Source organism: Heptranchias perlo, chromosome 2, assembly GCF_035084215.1.
Source record: "Heptranchias perlo isolate sHepPer1 chromosome 2, sHepPer1.hap1, whole genome shotgun sequence".
Lineage (NCBI taxonomy): Eukaryota > Metazoa > Chordata > Chondrichthyes > Hexanchiformes > Hexanchidae > Heptranchias > Heptranchias perlo.
In genome coordinates, this window is record NC_090326.1 from 31,957,632 (window position 1) to 31,977,085 (window position 19,454).

General features: G+C 40.7%; 1 protein-coding gene across 3 annotated transcripts in view; it reads right to left on the reverse strand.

Annotated features, from left to right (window-relative positions):
• The window catches only part of LOC137336684 (F-actin-uncapping protein LRRC16A-like), a 371,070-nt gene that overhangs the window by 25,642 nt on the left and 325,974 nt on the right, over positions 1 to 19,454 (reverse strand). For all 3 annotated transcript variants that reach the window (XM_068001680.1, XM_068001681.1, XM_068001678.1), the window contains 2 exons: positions 14,427 to 14,533; positions 9,941 to 10,364 (listed from right to left, as the gene is read on the reverse strand). In XM_068001680.1, the coding sequence (XP_067857781.1) occupies positions 9,941 to 10,364; positions 14,427 to 14,533 (531 nt within the window). The remainder of the gene's footprint in view (positions 1 to 9,940; positions 10,365 to 14,426; positions 14,534 to 19,454) is intronic.

The window sequence follows — 19,454 nt, forward strand, 5'->3', positions numbered from 1 at the left end:
GTCACTGGGTGAACAATGAATCCGTTTTTCAATGAGGTAAACAGTGGAAATGGCACAGGTTGTACAGTGTATACTCCCAATCTCTTTAAATCAGAAAAACACACTAACAGACCATATATCTCAGGCTAGAAGAAAACAAAAATTAGGCTTATTGAAAAGTAAGATTATGCAGAAACAAGGGCACATCAGCAGATATGACCGATTTCAAAGTTACATAGAGTCTACAGCACAGAACAGGCCATTTGCCCCAACTGGTCCATGCCAGCGTTCATGCTCCACACGAGCTTCCTCCCACCTATTTCGCCTAACCCTATCAGCATATCCTCCTATTCCTTTCTCCCTCACAATGTGTGTCTAGCTTCCCATTAAATGCATCTATGCTATTTGCCTCAACTACTCCTTGTGGCAGCACGTTCCACAGTCTTACCACTCTTTAGATAAATAAGTTTCTCCTGAATTCCCTATTGGATTTATTGGTGACTATTTTATATTTAATACATCGAATGCTCTGACCTTAGTCACGAGTCTACAATGCGGTGCCTTATCGAAGGCCTTTTGAAAAATCTAAATATATTACATCTACTGCGTTAACTTATCTACTCTTTCTGTTCCTTCTTCAATGAATTCAATAAGGTTGGTCAAGCATGAATTTCCTTTCTGAAATCCGTGCTGACTACTCTATTATATTTTCGTTCTCTAGATGTTTTTCTATTACATCTTTGAGTAAAGATTCCATTATCTTTCCTACCACCGACGTTAAGCTAACTGGTCTATAGTTCCCCGGACTTGTTCTAGCTCCCTTTTTAAATATAGGAATCACATTAACTGTCCACCAGTTCTCTGGCACTATTTCCTTTTCCAATGAATTTTTATATATATGTAATAGTGCCTCTGCTATCTCTTCCCTAACTTATTTTAATATGCGTGGATGCAATCCATCCGGACCAGGGATTTTATCCTTTCTAAGTTTATCAATAATCTCCCCCCTTTCTATCTTAAATGTCTTTATATCTTTTTCAACCTCTTCTTCTAATGACCTGTCCACCTTGTTAGTCTCTCTGGTAAATACTGAGGCAAAGTAACTATTCAATATTTCTGCCATTTCGCTGTCATTACCTGTGAGTTTATCTTGTGCATCCATTAGCGGCCCTATCCCTATCCTGGTTTTTCTTTTGTTATTTATCTGTCTGTGGAATACTTTACTATTTTTTTAAAAATCCTTGATAATTTAATATTGTAGTTCCTCTTTGCTTTCCAAATTGTTTTTTTTGACTTCTTTCCAAACCTATTCCCTTTTGTCATCCTCTCCTTTATTGTCTATGTACGTAGAGTATGCCTTTTTCTTTGGTTTCAATTTTACCCATATCTCTTTACTCATCCATGGTGTTTTATTATTGACTGGTTTGTTCTTGTTTTTAGAGCAATATATTTTTCCTGGACTCTATTGATCACCATTTTAAATATTTCCCACTGTTGTTCTATCTCTTTGTTTGTCAACATTTTTTTCCAATTTACCTTCCCTAGTTCCACTCTCATCCCCTCAAAATTAGCTTTTTTCCAATCTATTACTTCGGTCTTTGGGAAAAAGTTAATTTTGAGGAGTTGTGAATGGCTGATGAGACTTATGAGAGAGACTGATGACACTGACCCTGAGAGAATATCTAGCATAAATCTGAAATCTGTGAAAATGTTCAATTAAGAAAGTTGCACAATGATAAAGTGAATCAATGGGCATGATTTTTACTCGGAGCCTGGAATCCAGCGGTTGGGTAGATGGTCAGGTGGGGAACCCGGAAGTCAAGTGAGCATGACTCAATCTGCGGTCGCGACTCATTTGGAGGTCATTATTTTTGCTTCCAGGTTTCCTGCGCGACAGCCAGCCAGATCGACAGGCTGGTTGCCGAAATTAAGTGGGGATGGGACTTCTGGGATTCGGATGCACGTGTGCATCCAAATGCGCCTGGGTTAAACCTGGAAGTGGGTGTGTGTTGGAGCCGGGTTGCGGTCCCACTTCAAAAAAGTTATTTTTACCTTCCACCCACCCCCAACCCACCTGTTCCTTGGGGTAAAAGTTAACCCCAATGACTCTGCAGATAACAGATCAATAAAAACACTATATTGAGGGATTTTGGACTTTTTGGTGCCTGCTTTTAAGGAGGACTAAGTAACGCCTATGGAGCAGGAATTGTCAGAATGACCTTGCCTGGGAAATGTGAGATGGATAAAGGAATGGACTTGAAACCCTGGAGTAATAGGATGAATGCTTGGTAAAAGACCGTAAAGGGTTGAAGTATGAGCAGCAAAGGAAGAATAACTCACGTGCAGCCAATACAACCAAAACAAAATTACAGGTAGACCTAATTTGGGATCGATGATCTACCGAGGAATAGGTTGATTGTAACGAAACACCAATTGAACAAAGGCCTCTGGGCCATAATTGTCAGCTTGACCAAAATGGAAAAGCATTACGGACATGTCTGTTGCTCAAGCTGCCTTGAGAAAGAATGTATGGTAGTCTGGCTTGAGCTTGCTATAGTGTTCAAAGACCCTTACTCATTCTGCTGAAAGCGAAAGATTAGGACAAAGAAGGAGATAAGACAGCTGCTGAACCATGAGAAATGAAAAAAACAAGTCAATACGTAATATTCTGCCCAGCAACAGACTCAGGAAGAAAAAGGTACAAGACCTCCCCGCTTCCAGTGAGTGCCAGGACAACCATGAGAAAAACGCTCAATTGTCCCAGGACAAGGACCTGATCACCCTTGGTTCCTGAGTCGTGCTCCCCACGGCTACGTTATCCGGTAAAACTGTTGTATCTGAATCTCAATAAAATTAGTTAGATTGTTTAAAACCATTCTAAAAGTCACAGTTGATTCTTGGCCTTTCAGGCCCAAAGGAGAGAAAACCCTACAATGTAAATTCTTTGAAAGACTTTCTGTAAATGAAGATACTAATGAACAATATCCAGATTTGTAAATTCACAAACTAATGGCAGTATATGAATATTTTTCTGAATACAGCAACTGGAGAGGGCAGAGGAAAAAAGTTATGGTTTAGAACTAGGCTCTTGCAGATAGTGGTACACCATCTGACTCGGGGGGTTTCCCCATGGCATCAAACCGTTAAGACACAGTAGCCATATCAGTTTTCTCAGTTGATGGTGAATTATTCAGTTGTACAATATTGAAAAAAGGTGTGAAATTATCACAGCCCGTTGACTGATCAGTCATGACACAAAGGTAACTGTCAAAATGGACTTTGATGTGGGAAAAGTATTGGCATACTTAAAAAAAATTGATAGAAATCTATAACTATCTTGTTTTCACAGCAGCAGTTCTAAACCAGAAAAATAAATGAATCAAATTTTAAAATGGTTCAACAGTGCAATTTTTAAATAGAACCCTGTGTTTGATGAGAGAAAGCTCAGATGGATGGAACTATTTCTAATTATATAAAGCAATGCGTTACATCTACAGAAGTTTACTAAATGATTTGTGAAGCATTTCCACCTCACCAAAGTTGTTGTGCTATTGTGGTCAGACCAATATCTTATAACGGCTTCTTTTGGTGGGAAACCATTGCAGAGCTTTACTGGGCAACCAGTTTGAGCAGAGGTCATGAGTTCAAATCCCACCACGGAAAACTGTGAAACTGAATTCAATAAACCTGGTAATTTGAGGGCTAGTAGCAGAAAAAAATCATGAAAGTGGCCAGATTGTTGTAAAAATTCAACAGGCTCACTCACTGTCCTTCAGGAAAGGGAACCCACCACTACCACTTCCACCCGGTCTGGCCCACACATGATTTCAGTTCCACTGTTATGTGGTTGGTTTTTAACCCTCTCTGTAGTGGCCACTCAGTTGTAAACAATCACTGCAAATGTTACTGTAGTGGTTCAAGAGGGCAGCCTACCAGCACCTTCTCAGGACAGTGAAGGATGGACAATAAATGTGGTCGTGCTCTCACCCACATCCCGTGTACAAATACATACATTAAAAAAGTGAGCTCAACAACAGTGACCTCAGTAAATGCAGTCTACAAACCGCATCCCTCAATAATAATGTTTTTTTTAAAAAAAGATGAAATAAATATAGAGAGGAACTTGAGAATTGTTTGACTTACTGATAAATGTAATTTATTTCAAACATGGAACCAGAGGGGTCAGTCTGCGATCTGGTGCTCCCAGTGGGGAGCAATGCTCTGAGGGAGCAGCTATACTGAACATTTAGCTGTTTTCCGAGATGTGCTCCCTGTGAGCATTGCACTTCACTGGAAGCAGCGAATCATAGAACCCACCCCCAAAGTATTATCCTTTCTGGGGGGGGTGATCTGATCGTGGGGTTTAAAATTTTAAAAAGGACTTGATCGGATAGATACGGAGAAACTATTTCCTCCGATGCGAGAGTCCAGAACAAGGGGGCATAATCTTACAATTAGAGCTAGGCCTTTCGGGAGTGAAATCAGGAAGCACTTCGGCAAACAAAGGGTAGTAGAAATCTGGAACTCTCTCCCCCATAAAGGCTGTGGATGCTGGGACAATTGGAGCTTTCAAGACTGAGATCAATATATTTTTGTTAGGTAAGGGCACCAAAGGATATAGAGCAAAGGCAGGAAAGTGGAGTTGACGTACAGATCAGTCATGATCCAATTGAATGGCAGAGCAGGCTCGAGGGGTTGAATGGCCTACTCCTGTTTCTAATGTTCCTACAGGTGACAAATCAGTGCTCACAGCTAGAAAAGATAAATTAAAAGCCCCATTTCTGCTATAATGCCAACTGGTGAACTGGACAATCTCATCAGTATCTGGACCAGCCCAGCAGTTCCTTCCATTACTTTTTATTTTACTGTGCAACATCAGATTTAATTTGCCATCTATTAAGACCATAAGACCATAAGAGATAGCAGCAGGAGTAGGTCATTCGGCCCCTCCAGCCTGCTCCGCCATTCAATGAGATCATGGCTGATCTGATTTTTACCTCAACTCCACTTTTCCGCCTTTTCCCCATATCTTTTGACTCTCTTGCTGATCAAAAATTTGTCTAACTCAGCCTTGAATGTATTCAATGACTCAGCCTCCACAGCTTTTTGGGGTAAAGAATTCCAAAGATTCACAACCCTCTGGGAGAAGAAATTCCTCCTTGTTTCCATCTTAAACAGGTGACCCCTTATTCTGAGACTATGCCCCCTAGTTTTAGATTCCCCCATGAGGGGTAACATCCTCTCAGCTTCTACCCTATCGAGTCCCCTCAGAATCTTGTATGTTCCAATAAAATCTCCTCTCATTCTTCAAAACTCCAATGAGTATAGACCCAACCTGTTCAATCTTTCCTCATAAGACATGAGCATGTGGGGCATGAAGACTTGATGTGACAGTTACTACACGTGGTATACAATGGCCTAGAAATTGCATCTCGCGGTGAGAGCCATGAATTGGATTTTTTACCTCACCCTTGAGATCGTATTATTTTTGCCGGAAGTGCGATGTGATAACGGTGTGGCAATATCAATGGGGCATCTGGGACCTCCTGAACGTCAGGTCCAATTGTCTATCTCCTTAACCAATGAGGTTTATGGATAGAGAAAGAAACAGAGCAAATGATGGAGAAGGAAATAGGATGAATTAGAGTCAAGTTAGATACAGAAAGAGAAATAATCCACTCTCTTTCTTTCCCTCTCTTTAAGGCAGAGAAAAAAAGAAAAGAAAGAAATAAAAAATTTAAGATTTAAAATACCTCTAGGGACAATTTAATATCTGCAGGAGTGGGATTTGACAGTTTCATCTATTACCTTTCCAGGTCTCCAAGGTTGAATGGTGTGTCAGGACAATAAATCACGTCATTAACAAGGTCCTTAATTCATATTAATATAAATTCCGCAATTTCATGACACACAATGGGAGGCTCACGGTGAGATGGTAAATTTTCGGTTTTGGTGAGGCTGATGGAGGAGAAAATCGTCCAACAATTTATGGCAAATTAGAACTCACGGCATCTCTCTTCTTCGTCACAAATTGCTGGGTTTTTTTTACGCACTAATATTAGTGGGCATTGTAAACTCGCCATTATTATTCCAGCAATTTCTAGGCCATTGTGCTTCAGGTGGTTCCAATATGTAATAGTTGGTAAGGTAGTAATGCATCATTGATCTAAGGGCAGGAATTGATATCAGATGCACAACAGTTGTTGCAGAATCACAACTTGTCACCTAGTAAAATTGAAGTCAATGGGAATCAGGGAGAAAGCTCTCCAATGGCTGGAGTCATAACTAGCACATAGGAAGATGGTAGTGGTTGTTGGAGGCCAATCATCTCAGCCCCAGGACATTGCTGCAGGAGTTCCTCAGGGCAGTGTCCTAGGCCCAACCATCTTCAGCTACTTCATCAATGACCTTCCCTCATCATAAGGTCAGAAATGGAGATGTTTGCTGATGATTGCACAGTGTTCAGATCCATTTGCAACCCCTCAGATAATGAAGCAGTCCGTGCCCGTATGCAGCAAGACCTGGACAACATTCAGGCTTGGGCTGATAAGTGGCAAGTAACATTTGCACCAGACAAGTGCCAGGCAATGACCATCTCCAACGAGAGAGTCTAACCACCTCCCCTTGACATTCAACGGCATTACCATCGTCAAATCCCCCACCATCAACATCATGGGAGTCGCCATTGGCCAGAAACTTAACTGGTCCAGCCACACAAATACTGTGGCTAGAAGAGCAGGTCAGAGGCTGGGTATTCTGCAGCAAGTGACTCACCTCCTGACTCCCCAAAGCCTTTCCACCATCTACAAGGCACAAGTCAGGAGTGTGATGGAATACTCTCCACTTGCCTGGATGAGTGCAGCTCCAACAACATTCAAGAAGCTCGACACCATCCAGGACAAAGCAGCCCGCTTGACTGGTACCCCATCCACCACCCTAAGCATTCACTCCCTTCACCACCGGCGCACCGTGGCTGCAGTGTGTACCATCCACAGGATGCACTGCAGCAACTTGCCAAGGCTTCTTCAACAGCACCTCCCAAACCCACGACCTCCACCACCTAAAAGGACAAGATGTGGAGATGCCGGTGATGGACTGGGGTTGACAATTGTAAACAATTTTACAACACCAAGTTATAGGCCAATCATCTCAGCCCCAGGACATTGCTGCAGGAGTTCCTCAGGGCAGTGTCCTAGGCCCAACCATCTTCAGCTACTTCATCAATGACCTTCCCTCATCATAAGGTCAGAAATGGAGATGTTTGCTGATGATTGCACAGTGTTCAGATCCATTTGCAACCCCTCAGATAATGAAGCAGTCCGTGCCCGTATGCAGCAAGACCTGGACAACATTCAGGCTTGGGCTGATAAGTGGCAAGTAACATTTGCACCAGACAAGTGCCAGGCAATGACCATCTCCAACGAGAGAGTCTAACCACCTCCCCTTGACATTCAACGGCATTACCATCGTCAAATCCCCCACCATCAACATCATGGGAGTCGCCATTGGCCAGAAACTTAACTGGTCCAGCCACACAAATACTGTGGCTAGAAGAGCAGGTCAGAGGCTGGGTATTCTGCAGCAAGTGACTCACCTCCTGACTCCCCAAAGCCTTTCCACCATCTACAAGGCACAAGTCAGGAGTGTGATGGAATACTCTCCACTTGCCTGGATGAGTGCAGCTCCAACAACATTCAAGAAGCTCGACACCATCCAGGACAAGAGCAGCAGGCACATGGGAACGACACCACCTGCACGTTCCCCTCCAAGTCACACACCATCCCGACTTGGAAATATATCGCCGTTCCTCCATTGTCGCTGGGTCACAATCCTGGAATTCCCTACCTAACAGCACAATGGGAGAACCTTCACCACGCGGACTGCAGCGGTTCAAGAAGGCGGCTCACCACCTTCTCAAGGGCAATTAGGGATGGGCAATAAATGCTGGCCTTGCCAGTGACGCCCACATCCCATGAACAAATGAAAAAAACAACAATGATTCATCAATGATTAACAATGATTACTTTTCTGATTGTACTAAGGAACTGGTGCTTTGTTCATTTTGGGTTTTTTTATGCATAATTTTGGACTATTACTTAGTACATTAAAATCAGTTCAATAGGAAAAAAAATACTGTTTATTGTGGTGGCCTTTTCATAGACACATTTACCTGGATATAAGAATGTTCCAGTATGTTAAACTGTAAAAATATTCTTTAAGCAAAATTTAGAAAATAGGTAAAGCTCCATATACATGTTCCTAGATAGGGCAATCAGGCATTTATACAGATATGTACAAGATGCCTGTAACCCATTTTAGTTGCAATGCCATGCCAAGAGCTGAACCAATACACATTCATAATCCAAAATTACTTAGCTACTGCAATGACCGTAAATCTCGAGATGATAAATCAACCTTTGACCTTTTAACCTGGAAAGTGACTGTATCCTATAATAATTACTGATGTAATGCAATTTTTTTCTCAATGAAGCAATCATTTGAAGAGCATTCACACTCTGACATGCTTTGATACCAAGGAACTGTATCACTTGGATTATCTCTCTATAACTGTGGTTTTCAATGTGAACACCAGATGGAGTTGCAGATTCTGTAACTCAGTTGAAGATTTAATTTTGATCACTATTTCTATTTTGAATACACCCAAATCGCAACATTCAACTGTGATAGAAATACAAACTAGTGATCAAAGGTTATTTTAGACTTATCACATTAAGAGGAAGTTAGTGGAATACTGAATTAACCAGCTGCAGAGAGTTTTTAAAAGAGTCATTTTGTACACAGGCAAATTGCACATTATTAAACATTAAACTAACCACAGTGCAACATGTTTAAACAAACTTGTCATCTCAGTCTGTTTGATCACAAATCTCCTAATGTTTATCTAATTTTGTTAGCTCTGCATTTATGGTGGATTTTCTATTTGTACATGGAAGTCAAATGAATGAGGAACAAGTACCTACTTTGCATATATGAACTTACCAGTTGCCACAAATACAAGTAATTTGTTACACTTACTGACCACAATCTTTCTGTGTTGCTCCAGACACACTCAATATCACCAAAAACTCATTTGTCCATAGAACAACACAAAATATGATTTAAATTTTGTATCTGCATTTTTCTAGAACTTAGGACTACAGAAGTTTACAGCACTGAAAGGTGTTTGATCCATTGTTTCAGTGCTGGCTCTTTGCTAAGACAATCCAAGAGAAACCCCACTGCCATGCTGCCTCCCAATAGCTCAGTACTTCCCTTTGCTTCAAATGCTTATCTACTCTTTGCTTAAAAGATGCAATGGTTTCTGCCTCAACTATTCCCTGAGGCAAAGCCTTGACCCCACAACAAATCCCGACAAAGAAATTTCTCCTAACCTCTTTTGTTACTGTCCTGAGAATTTAAAATTGATGACCCCTCATCACTAACTCCCCAGGCAGAGGAAAACCAGAGACATATATGACAGTAGCACAAGTCACTTACTCATCTGCGGAGCTCTTGCAAGGCCTAAGCAGATGGCTCACTTTTTAAATAGGTATTGTTGAAAAGCGCACCATTTTCAGTTTCCCTAGTGATTTGCCCTTCGAAATCACTCAGAAGTCAATTAATTTGTAGTTATAAAGTCAGCAACCTCTGTTAGTGATGAATACCTCAGTGAATGTACAGTGCTGTAACTGATTTACTGCCAAAATTACGTGGGACAAAGGTAGAACGTAATTATTTCTATCTAATGCGTTTTTGTGTGGTGGATACTTACATTGCTGCTCTTAGAGACTAGGAGATAGAAATTAATATTGTTTTTAATGGAATTTCTGGTAAGAGGCACATAACTTTGACCTTGGCAAGTCACTTACCGCTTATTAAAAAAATTGACTGTACATGTCTCAGTGAAAGCCAATGCACACGTGAAAAGTGTTTGGAAATTATGGGATATATTTTTAATTACCTTTTGTACAGCAGCTCGCTTTTCCTGTTTAGCCTTAAACTCTGCTAGGAGTCCGCTGCCCATAACTTGCACTCCATACCATCGGCCACCTTGTGGGCTGCTCTTACTGTCCAATTTCTCTGCCTTCCCAGAATCCTCTAATGGAGCATCCACAGCATCAGGTGTTTTGTGCTCCTCGGAGTGTTCTGCGCTGCCATTTTGTTCCGCCTGCTTCGACTCCTTCCTCGTTAGGTCGGTGGCCGGACTTTTCATAATGCCTTTGGGTGACGATGGCTCCTCTGGAACAATCACAGTCTGCGGCCGTTCAGTTTTGCTGGATCGAGATTTGATTAAGTTCAGGAAACTCGTTTTTTTGGAGTCCTTCCTCTTTTTGTCATCCGGATCGCCAGAATCCAGGGACTCTGAGCTCCTTAAAGAAAGTCTCCTAAAACATGAAATTTTACAAGAAGAATTGTACATTTATATTTTTTTTCACAGATGCACTGAATCTAGAAAAAAAACTCAACCAGGTGAACTAGTGACCCAAATTACTGATGTATCAGTGAGTAGTGCTGGGAGTGTTAGGACATAGGCAAATGTACACAGATACCAAACTATCTTTTAGCCACTGATTGGAAAGCTAGAAGCAGATCTCCTACCAACCCCAATAATGTGCCGAACGTGTGTCTAATGACCTAGAAAGCAAGAGGAAAAGTAACCCAAAACCCCCGGAGAATTTGCAAAAGCCACGTAAGTTGTTTTGGTTGGGTTAAGAGTCAATATAATGTGTCCAGTAGTTCCCTGACAAATATTTATTTTAAGTTCTTCAGCATTACTGTATGTGACATTTAAAATATATAAATTTATAGGAAAATGAAATACTAGAATATTCTAATTCCAATTTTATGCACCAGAACAACATTATTTGTAAAACATCTGGTAACAGTAGTTTTGAGAGTTGAGAGGGTAACAACTGATGCTTGTAGGTGCATAAATAGTTGGATGAATTGCGCTATATTATGAATTCTAATAGTTATTCTGCATTGTCATCTTGACTTGCAATAACATCGGACCTATAACTGTCAGCACAGACATGGTCTACAGGGTGTTTACCTGTATCTACTGTGGCTTTTAGAGGAGTGCCATAGTACAAAAAACTAGTTTGCCAACTTTGGTAGCATCTTTCTCATTTGTCAAATATTATCCTCCACACAATGGAATTAGCTGAAGTGATCAATGGAAGAGAAAGAAGAGGGGAAAACAATCTAAGGAAATGGAAATCATAGAGACAATGTTCCTCATGATTAGTTGTCTTGCTGCAAGACCCATAACTCCTATTCTTGGGTTAGCCAATGAGTATTCTCGCAAAAAGCTGGAATCAAAATTAATTATTCACCATAATTAACCAATAAAAACGCTTCTCTTATCTCTGAAGAGCTAGCACAAATTTCCCCAAAATTCAGACAGAGTGGAAGGCAACGTTGAAAGAACGTGGGAAAGCCAACCAAAATAGTTAAATGCATTTTTGTTATTGTTTCCTGCCCCTCCCACAGTAGTTTTGCACCAAAGTTTATTGAGCAAGAGGACAGGCTAATCTAACTCATTATATGCAGTAAACATTCACCTGAGTGCAATTTGCATTACTGTCTTGTTCACCATAGAAACCAATGTTGCAGACATTGGAGGGATGAAGGAACTCACGTGGTTGTATTTGTAGTTAGCTTGTACCAATAAAATAGGCATCTTAAGAGTTATGCTGTAACTTAGCCATGGAGAGGATTGGAATATAATTAGAATCATGAAAATGAGAAGTGATGCATACTCTATTAGTTAGCGGCTCTGTATTACCCTTAGTTGGGTTGTAATATTATTCTGCAGATGACCAAGAACTACTGGGGAAAGTTTTTGTGTCCTGAGCTAATGCACAGTTTTCAGATATAAATGAATACTCCAGGTATGGGGAAACCAACTTTATTATGCCATCATCCCTACTTTCCCATTCTGGATGTATTCCAGAATGATTCCTAACAGTTCTTGACTGCAGGTTGCAAGAGTTAGCAGATAGACCAAGTTTAAACAAAATGATCAGCAGCACCAGGTAAGGAAGGAAACAGAGAAGCAGGAAGAGATGGGAGATTTCTATGTGGGGGTGGAATTATGGTCACTGAATGATAAAGAACATGCATTTGGTATGCAATCTAATATTCTCTTAATTCAAACTTCACATGCAGAGGAATAATACTAAAGGCTTATAGAACTGGAGGTTGGAAACCCTTCAACTAGCAATGCCTGCCAGCCAAAACTCTTGTCAGATCAAACTATCAGATCAAGGTAATGGCGTTGGGTAAAAGCATGAAAGTTATTCCAAATAGCTGCCTTGCAGAGTATCAATGTTTGCACATTGGCTCAAGAAACAGATTCAACTTTCTCTGCTGGTGCCCAATCAGCTAAAAGATAATCTAAGAAGAGATATTGTACAATTCAAATTTTGCCTAATGAGTTAGGTTTTGTAACTAAACTAAAACAACAATTACCTACATTATGAAATAATCTATGCAAATGGAAGGTCAAAGATCTACATTCAACAAAATAATCTACATTCAATAAGAGGCAATGGGGGCGTGGGAGAATATCAGCATTATTTCCTTTAACAAATGAAACTTTGATAGAGTGCTTGGCAAAGATGACAGATGTGGTCTTATGGGAGACTGAGCTGAATTTCCTCAGACCTTGTTTGAAGGTTTTGCAACAACAACGTGCATTTATATAACGCCTTTAACGTAGTAGAACGTCCCAAGGTGCTTCACAGGAGTGTTATCAAACAACATTTGACACCGAACCACATTAGGAGATAGTAGAACAGGTGCCCAAATGCTTGGTCAAAGAGATAGGTTTTAAGGAGCATCTTGAAGGAAGAGAGAGAGATGGAGGGGCGCAGAGAAGTTTAGGGAGGGAATTCCAGAGCTTAGGGCCGAGGCAGATGAAGGCACGGCCACCAATGGTGGAGCGATTAAAATCGGGGATGCGCAAGTGGCAAGAATTGGAGAAGCGCAGAGATCTCCGAGGGTTGGAGGGCTGCAGGAGATTACAGAGGTAGGGAGGGGCGAGGCTATGGAGAGATTTGAAAACAAGGATGAGAATTTTAAAACTGAGGCGATCCCGTACTGGGAGCCAATGTAGGTCAGCGAGCACAGGGGTGATGGGTGAACGGGACTTGGTGCGAGTTTGAATACGTGCAGCAGAGTTTTGGATCAGCTCAAGTTTACGGAGGGTGGAAGATGGGAGGCCGGCCAGGAGAGCATTGGAATAGTTGAGTCTAGAGGTAACAAGGGCATAGATGAGGGTTTCAGCAGCAGATGAGCTGAGGCAGGGGTGGAGACGGTCGACCTACTTACAGAGGTGGAAGTAGGTGGTTCTGGTGATGGAGTAGATATGGGGTCGGAAGCTCATCTCAAGGTCAAATAGGACGCCAAGGTTGGTTCAGCCTCAGACAGTGGCCCGGGAGAGGGATGGAGTCGGTGGCTAGGGAACGGAGTTTATGGCGGGGACCAAAGACAATGGCTTCAGTCTTCCCAATATTTAGTTGGAGGACATTTTCGCTCATCCAGTACTGGATTTTGGACAAGCGGTGTGACAAATGAGAGACAGTGGTGGGGTCGAGGGAGGTGGTTGTGAGTTAGAGCTGGATGGCATCAGCGTTCAAGTGGAATCTGACGTTATGTTTTCGGATGATATGATTGCAGGTGTTGTAGTCATGAAATGAAAAGCAACCAAGACCAACAGAAAGGGAGCGTGATCTTCTTTATCTTTTGATAACTAAAATTTCCAAGGAAAAGCGTAAGTTTGCAGTTATTATTGCTGGCACCTGATGACAAAGGGATGCTTTGCTCAGTCACAGCAGCAGCTGTGCTGCAATCTGAGTAACCTACTCACTAGAGGACTGGATAAATATAAGTCCTGCCATTTGCAAAATACGATCTTACATGAAAGTAGAGATGGAGCTGGAACCTCCTTTTAAAAGGCTTTGAAGGGATGGACCAGGGTTGACAATTTGTCTAGCTTTTCAGGGAATGATACCAATCAGCATTGGCTAAAGTCAATTATTTGTGGGGCCAATGAATGAAAAGGGCAACTTCCAAACTCCATTCCGTGATTCAGCATTAACCAGTATCAGTACAACATTTGGTGTCATGCTGACTGTTGTATGGTATGAGTTGTGGCCAGTGTCAAGTTTGAAAACAAAAACAGAAAAAGCTAGAAATATTCAGCTAGTCAGGCAGCATCTGTGGAGAAATAGAAGTCAGTCAGTCAACGTTTCAGGTCCAAGACCTTTCCACAGGTCTGAATGGTTCAGATATGTTTCTTTGATTAGATTTAGAATTTATAATCATGTAGTCAAGAATGAAAATGTGACAATTAATAGTTAATCCAATTTAAATTGTAATCCATTACTTTTAACTTTCAATGGTCTCACATCAATTGATGCAACTTAAATATGAAAACTTACTTTGACTCCATTCGTGTTATCTTCTTGGTAAAAAATTCGTCCACTCCCTCATCAACTCTACCCATAAGGCCATTCTGCTCCCCCTCCTGAGACTCTGCTGCAGACAGCTGATGAGAAAATGTTTGCCTTATTTTTAGTTCAGAAATATAAACCATATGGAAGTCATTTGTCAAAAATGGATTAAGTTTGGACAAATCCAGCTGTAAAAATATCAAGCTGTCATTCAAAGGGTTTGGGTTCAGATGTCTGACAACATTGACTTAAACTCAGCTACTCTCTAGGCGCATGTTTTTGGTCAAGTTGCTAAATAGGGCGCCCCTCATTGAGTGAGCACTGCATCATAAGGAACCTACAAATAATAAAGAGGGCCCACTGCTCCACTAAGTGCAAATCCAGTCACCCAAGAGAGTGGCCAAACTACCACAGAAAAAAAAAAGTATTATTTAACAAGAACAAAACTAAATGCTAATTACCTATTGCAGGTATTTGGTATATCTTTTCTCATTCTTGGAATCGAATTCAATCTCTGTGCACAAATTAATATTCTGTATTCCGGTGGGGGACGGGGAAATGAGGGCTGGTGGGACAGCATCTGGGCTACTGTCCTTTTCAGAGATTCACATCAATCTGTGGGCTTGGATCAGATGCTTTTGCCAAACCCCAATACATACAAGGATCTTGACATGAACCACAACTTAACCCTTTGACCAAAGGAAATAATAGGTTGTGCAGATATCACAAGAAAACTTGGACATGGAAAAAACAAACAACTTCAAGCTGCATCAAGTGACAGATAACTAAGAGGCAGAGAGTGAAGCTTTGCATTTGTAGAATAAATAATAGTCACAGAAGATCACAGCTATGATAATTAATCTAACTGTCTTACTCATTTGTTCAGCCTGCACTAAGAAGTGGACTCAACAGGGGCGAATGGCATCCTTCTGTGCTGTAACCATTTTAAATGAGGACCAAAAGTAGCACAAAACTACAAGGGGGGGGGATCTAGGACGATCCAAGTACTTGATGTTCAGCTGCACCATAGTGCAATTCAGCATGAACAGTTAGGTCTGCTGAGTTGAGTGCACGTGTGTTACTCAAAGTAGCTACCTTGCAGATAGTGTCAAAGCTGCCCGTTACATACTGGCCCATGCGGTTGCTGCACCACAAATGAGAACTTACTTTCCCAGTTAGGCTCTGACACCCAAGAGAATAACAAGCAGGAAATTCATCATACATGATAAAAGCCCTGTGCATGTCAACAAAACACAGTTAGAATCATGCAGCATAGAAGGCCATTTGGCCCATCTTGTCTGTGCCGGCTCTTGAAAGAGCTATCCAATTAGTCCCACTCATGGGAACCTTTCAGTAGAACAACTTAGTGGTGTCCATAATTTTGACATCACTACTTCCTGAGATAAATGAAAGTCAGATGCAACTTTGAGGAAAGTCATGAATAAGTTCTAATTGCTGCCTTATAGGAATACCAAAAAACATAAGGCAGCTCTGCTACTGAAATATGAAGCTCATGTTGATATAAGTGTAGAATGTAGTAACAGCTTCAAACATAGTGCGTTTATCACAATATATCAGAATTTCAATGGGTCTGACATTTAGCACAAGAATCAAGTTCCAAGGAGATGTTAGCTGTCTGACAAATGGCCTGGCTTTCCAGAGGCCTTTTTGAACTTGTATAATTGGGTATTCACCAACTGAATTCCTGCCAGCAGATGATAAGTTATAATTGGTGCCACAAGAACCGTGCGATTTGGGTGACAGGTCCCGAGGAAGGAATAACTAGCAAAGATAGCCAGAACCCATTATTCTAATGGGTGATAATATTGATCCAGACACTAAGTAAACTATTTTTCAGTTAGAGCTGTGGGCTTTTGAGATGCGGGGGTGGTCAATAACTGAAGGAAGAAAGCCCTGCTTGGTTATGCCATCTCAGAGAGAGCGCGAGCGCTAGGCTTGAGGTACTGCCCTAAATTTGAACTTTATGTGTAACAAGTCAAGCCTGACCACTGTCTGGATCTTCAGAAAGTAGATGAAAGGCAGGCAGGAACTTCTTGATCCAGGATTCAGCAGACCATCTGATGACAAAACTCAATTTTCTTGCCACTTGCAACAGAATTTTAGCAATGATCTTTTTCCAACACACTGTCACTAAGCAACCCCATATGCTTTGTGCTTGTATTTCTTGATATGTTCCCTGTATTTGCTTAGCAAAGGAAAGTTTGCCTGCAAAAAGGATTTTGTCCGAAGATCTAAAGGGAAACCTTAGAAACACAACCAGACACTTCTGCACATTTGGATACACCAAGCTGCTGATTCCAGCCTCTCATCAAAGATAACTTCCAACTGTGTTCTGCTTGATGTCATGCAATTTTGCAGTGAGTTCTCCCCAACTGAGGTTGACTAATTTTTACTGCCATTTATTTGTCAGTGAATGAATTTATCACAATAGGCTACAAAAGCCATCTGTAGTGTACTCCAAGTCTGCATCATTTTATCCCAGGTGTCCAGATTCTTGAATTACATCAGGATATAGAGGGGTCTTGTTTTGCAAGGGCAATGGGCACACTTTGTATGTTGAATATCATATAAACTTGTGACAGTGTTCTTTGCAGCCATAGGAATTATCAGCCCTGCTAGAGCTGAGGAAATCTTACCTAGGTTTTCCCAAGATCAACTTTGTAGTCTTTTATATTTGGCGGGTGGTTGAGGGGAGTGGGGGGGGGGGGGGGGGGGGGGAGGGGCGGGGAAGAAGGGGAGGAGGGGAAAGAGTGTAAAATCTTGAAAACTGGAGAATGTAGAGCAGTCCAGCAGGTTAACAGGAGTGTTTCTTCCAAGCAAAATTTGCAAGGACATAAAGGCCCAATTTCAAAGGTGGTCATACCTAACAGATCTTGAGGTTTCGAAGAGATTAACAGCCAAGTGAGTCTTTTGATGTTTATTTGACCCAACTGAAGCCAGTCTAGGGCGAGAGTTATCCTAACTGATGCTTTTGCCAATTCTATCATGTGAGGGTTTCCAACTCTTTGAAGCAGGGTGCCAGGTACACGTGGCTGATTCAGTGATTGGGCTGTGTATGGTTATGCAATAATGTGAGCTCCTTTAATCAAAAAGTGAGATCCCTACACACATGAAAAGTGAGTTCCTTGTACACAAAAAACAAGACCTACATATACACAAAAAGCTGTAGACGTCAGCAGTTTCTTACTGGTATCAACATTAAGTAGACTGTGCAAAGTCTTTGTGACCATCACCACGGAAATGGATTATTCTTTTAAGAGCTTCTTAGAGGACTCAATTGTCTACTTGATACTGGGTGGTGTCTCATTGGATGAGGTTTCTTCGGAGGATGCTGCCTGGGGATCCTTTGAAGGACATTGTCTTGATATCAACTTTCTCGTAGCTTCTGAAGCAATGGTCTATGCTGGTGACAAAGTACTGTCAGCAAACAGGCTGTGGTTTCTAAACGTTTGTAGTGGTAGTTGGAGGTGCAATGAATGTGGAAAATAAATAAATTGTTCAGAAACTAGGAATCAACACTGATGAATGAAAAAAAAACAAGACAATGTGGCAAATATTCAAAAAAATCGACTAAAGAGATTTCAAAAATACTATAAACTACAGATACACTGTTGAACATGATTAAACTGCAGTACGAACAATTTTTTCCACAGACTGTTGCAAATGGCGACAGAAGGAAATACAGAGCAGTTCCAGAATTCAGCCTTAATGAGGTGGGTGATCCCTCTCATGGTTACCCAAACCATCTTACAGTTTCGTCTTCCCGGGTTTAGATGCTAATTTATCATTTGTACACGGAGACTGAATGAAATAATTGTTTTGTTACTCATCTGTGCGTACAAGTCTAGATGAACGGATTTTTAAAAAAAACTCTCCATTGTTAGTTTTCTCTGGATAATGTAAATGGAACGAAGGGAAACACTGGTTTCAGATATGAAACGGATAGATACTTTGTAGGTGGCTAGATGGCAATGCTACTTAATTTATGGTCAGTTATTAGACCATGTAAAAATTAAACCCGTTTTACACATTACACAGAAATAACATTTTAAAAAAAAGGAACAATTATCCTTCACATACATAACATATAAAAAAATCATATATATATAAAAAAAATTTCACTCCCAAACTAATAGTACAGGTATGATAAATATAAATACTAGTATTTCATACATATAGTGCAACATGAACCTGGTATCCAACTACTTAACTGCCTTTGTATTTGAGCATTTTTAAATACTTTGTGTGTTTCCCCCTTTAATTAAATACATTTATGATTAATTTTCCTGTTCCAATTACTTGTCTTAGTTTTTTTTCACTTCGATTTGTTTCTTTAACTTGCACTGATCACTTTTCTCCAAACATCAATAGAATTATTCTTGTCAGTGACTACTTTTATTAGGGAAATACACACACAGCAATTCTTCTCACTCTCCTACTGCCTTTCTCCAGTAATCATCAAGATGCCAGATCTGTCACCAAATTTCTCCACTACTGGTTCTTGAGCCTGCTACTACTGCAGATCAAGGCCAACACAGAGACTAACCATTCTATCTAGGTGATTACAGAGTGCATTAGGGTCAATTTCTAACTATAACTTGAAGCAAGATACAGAACCATTGACCAAAAATACTATACACAGGAGATAGCATAAACAGTATCACAATGCACTACTTTAGTTATAGGATCCCCAAATTTACTCCATTCATTGATTACATGAGGCTAATAGAGATTGTGAGCAGGCTCACAATTTTACTGTTATGACATTATGAGCAGAATGTATGCTGAAGTAAAGTACTGCACTACTTTTCTTCAAATTGTATCTCTAGTCTTGTTTAGGTCAATGGGAATTCCATCTTGGATACTGATGATACAGCATGAGTCTTCCAAGAATAGCGACTTTTAAGATCTTGAAAATGACTACTGATTTTTAAAAAAAAAATCTTAATTTGAGGTGTATTTCTACAAGGTACAATTTAATATTCCAATTGCTTT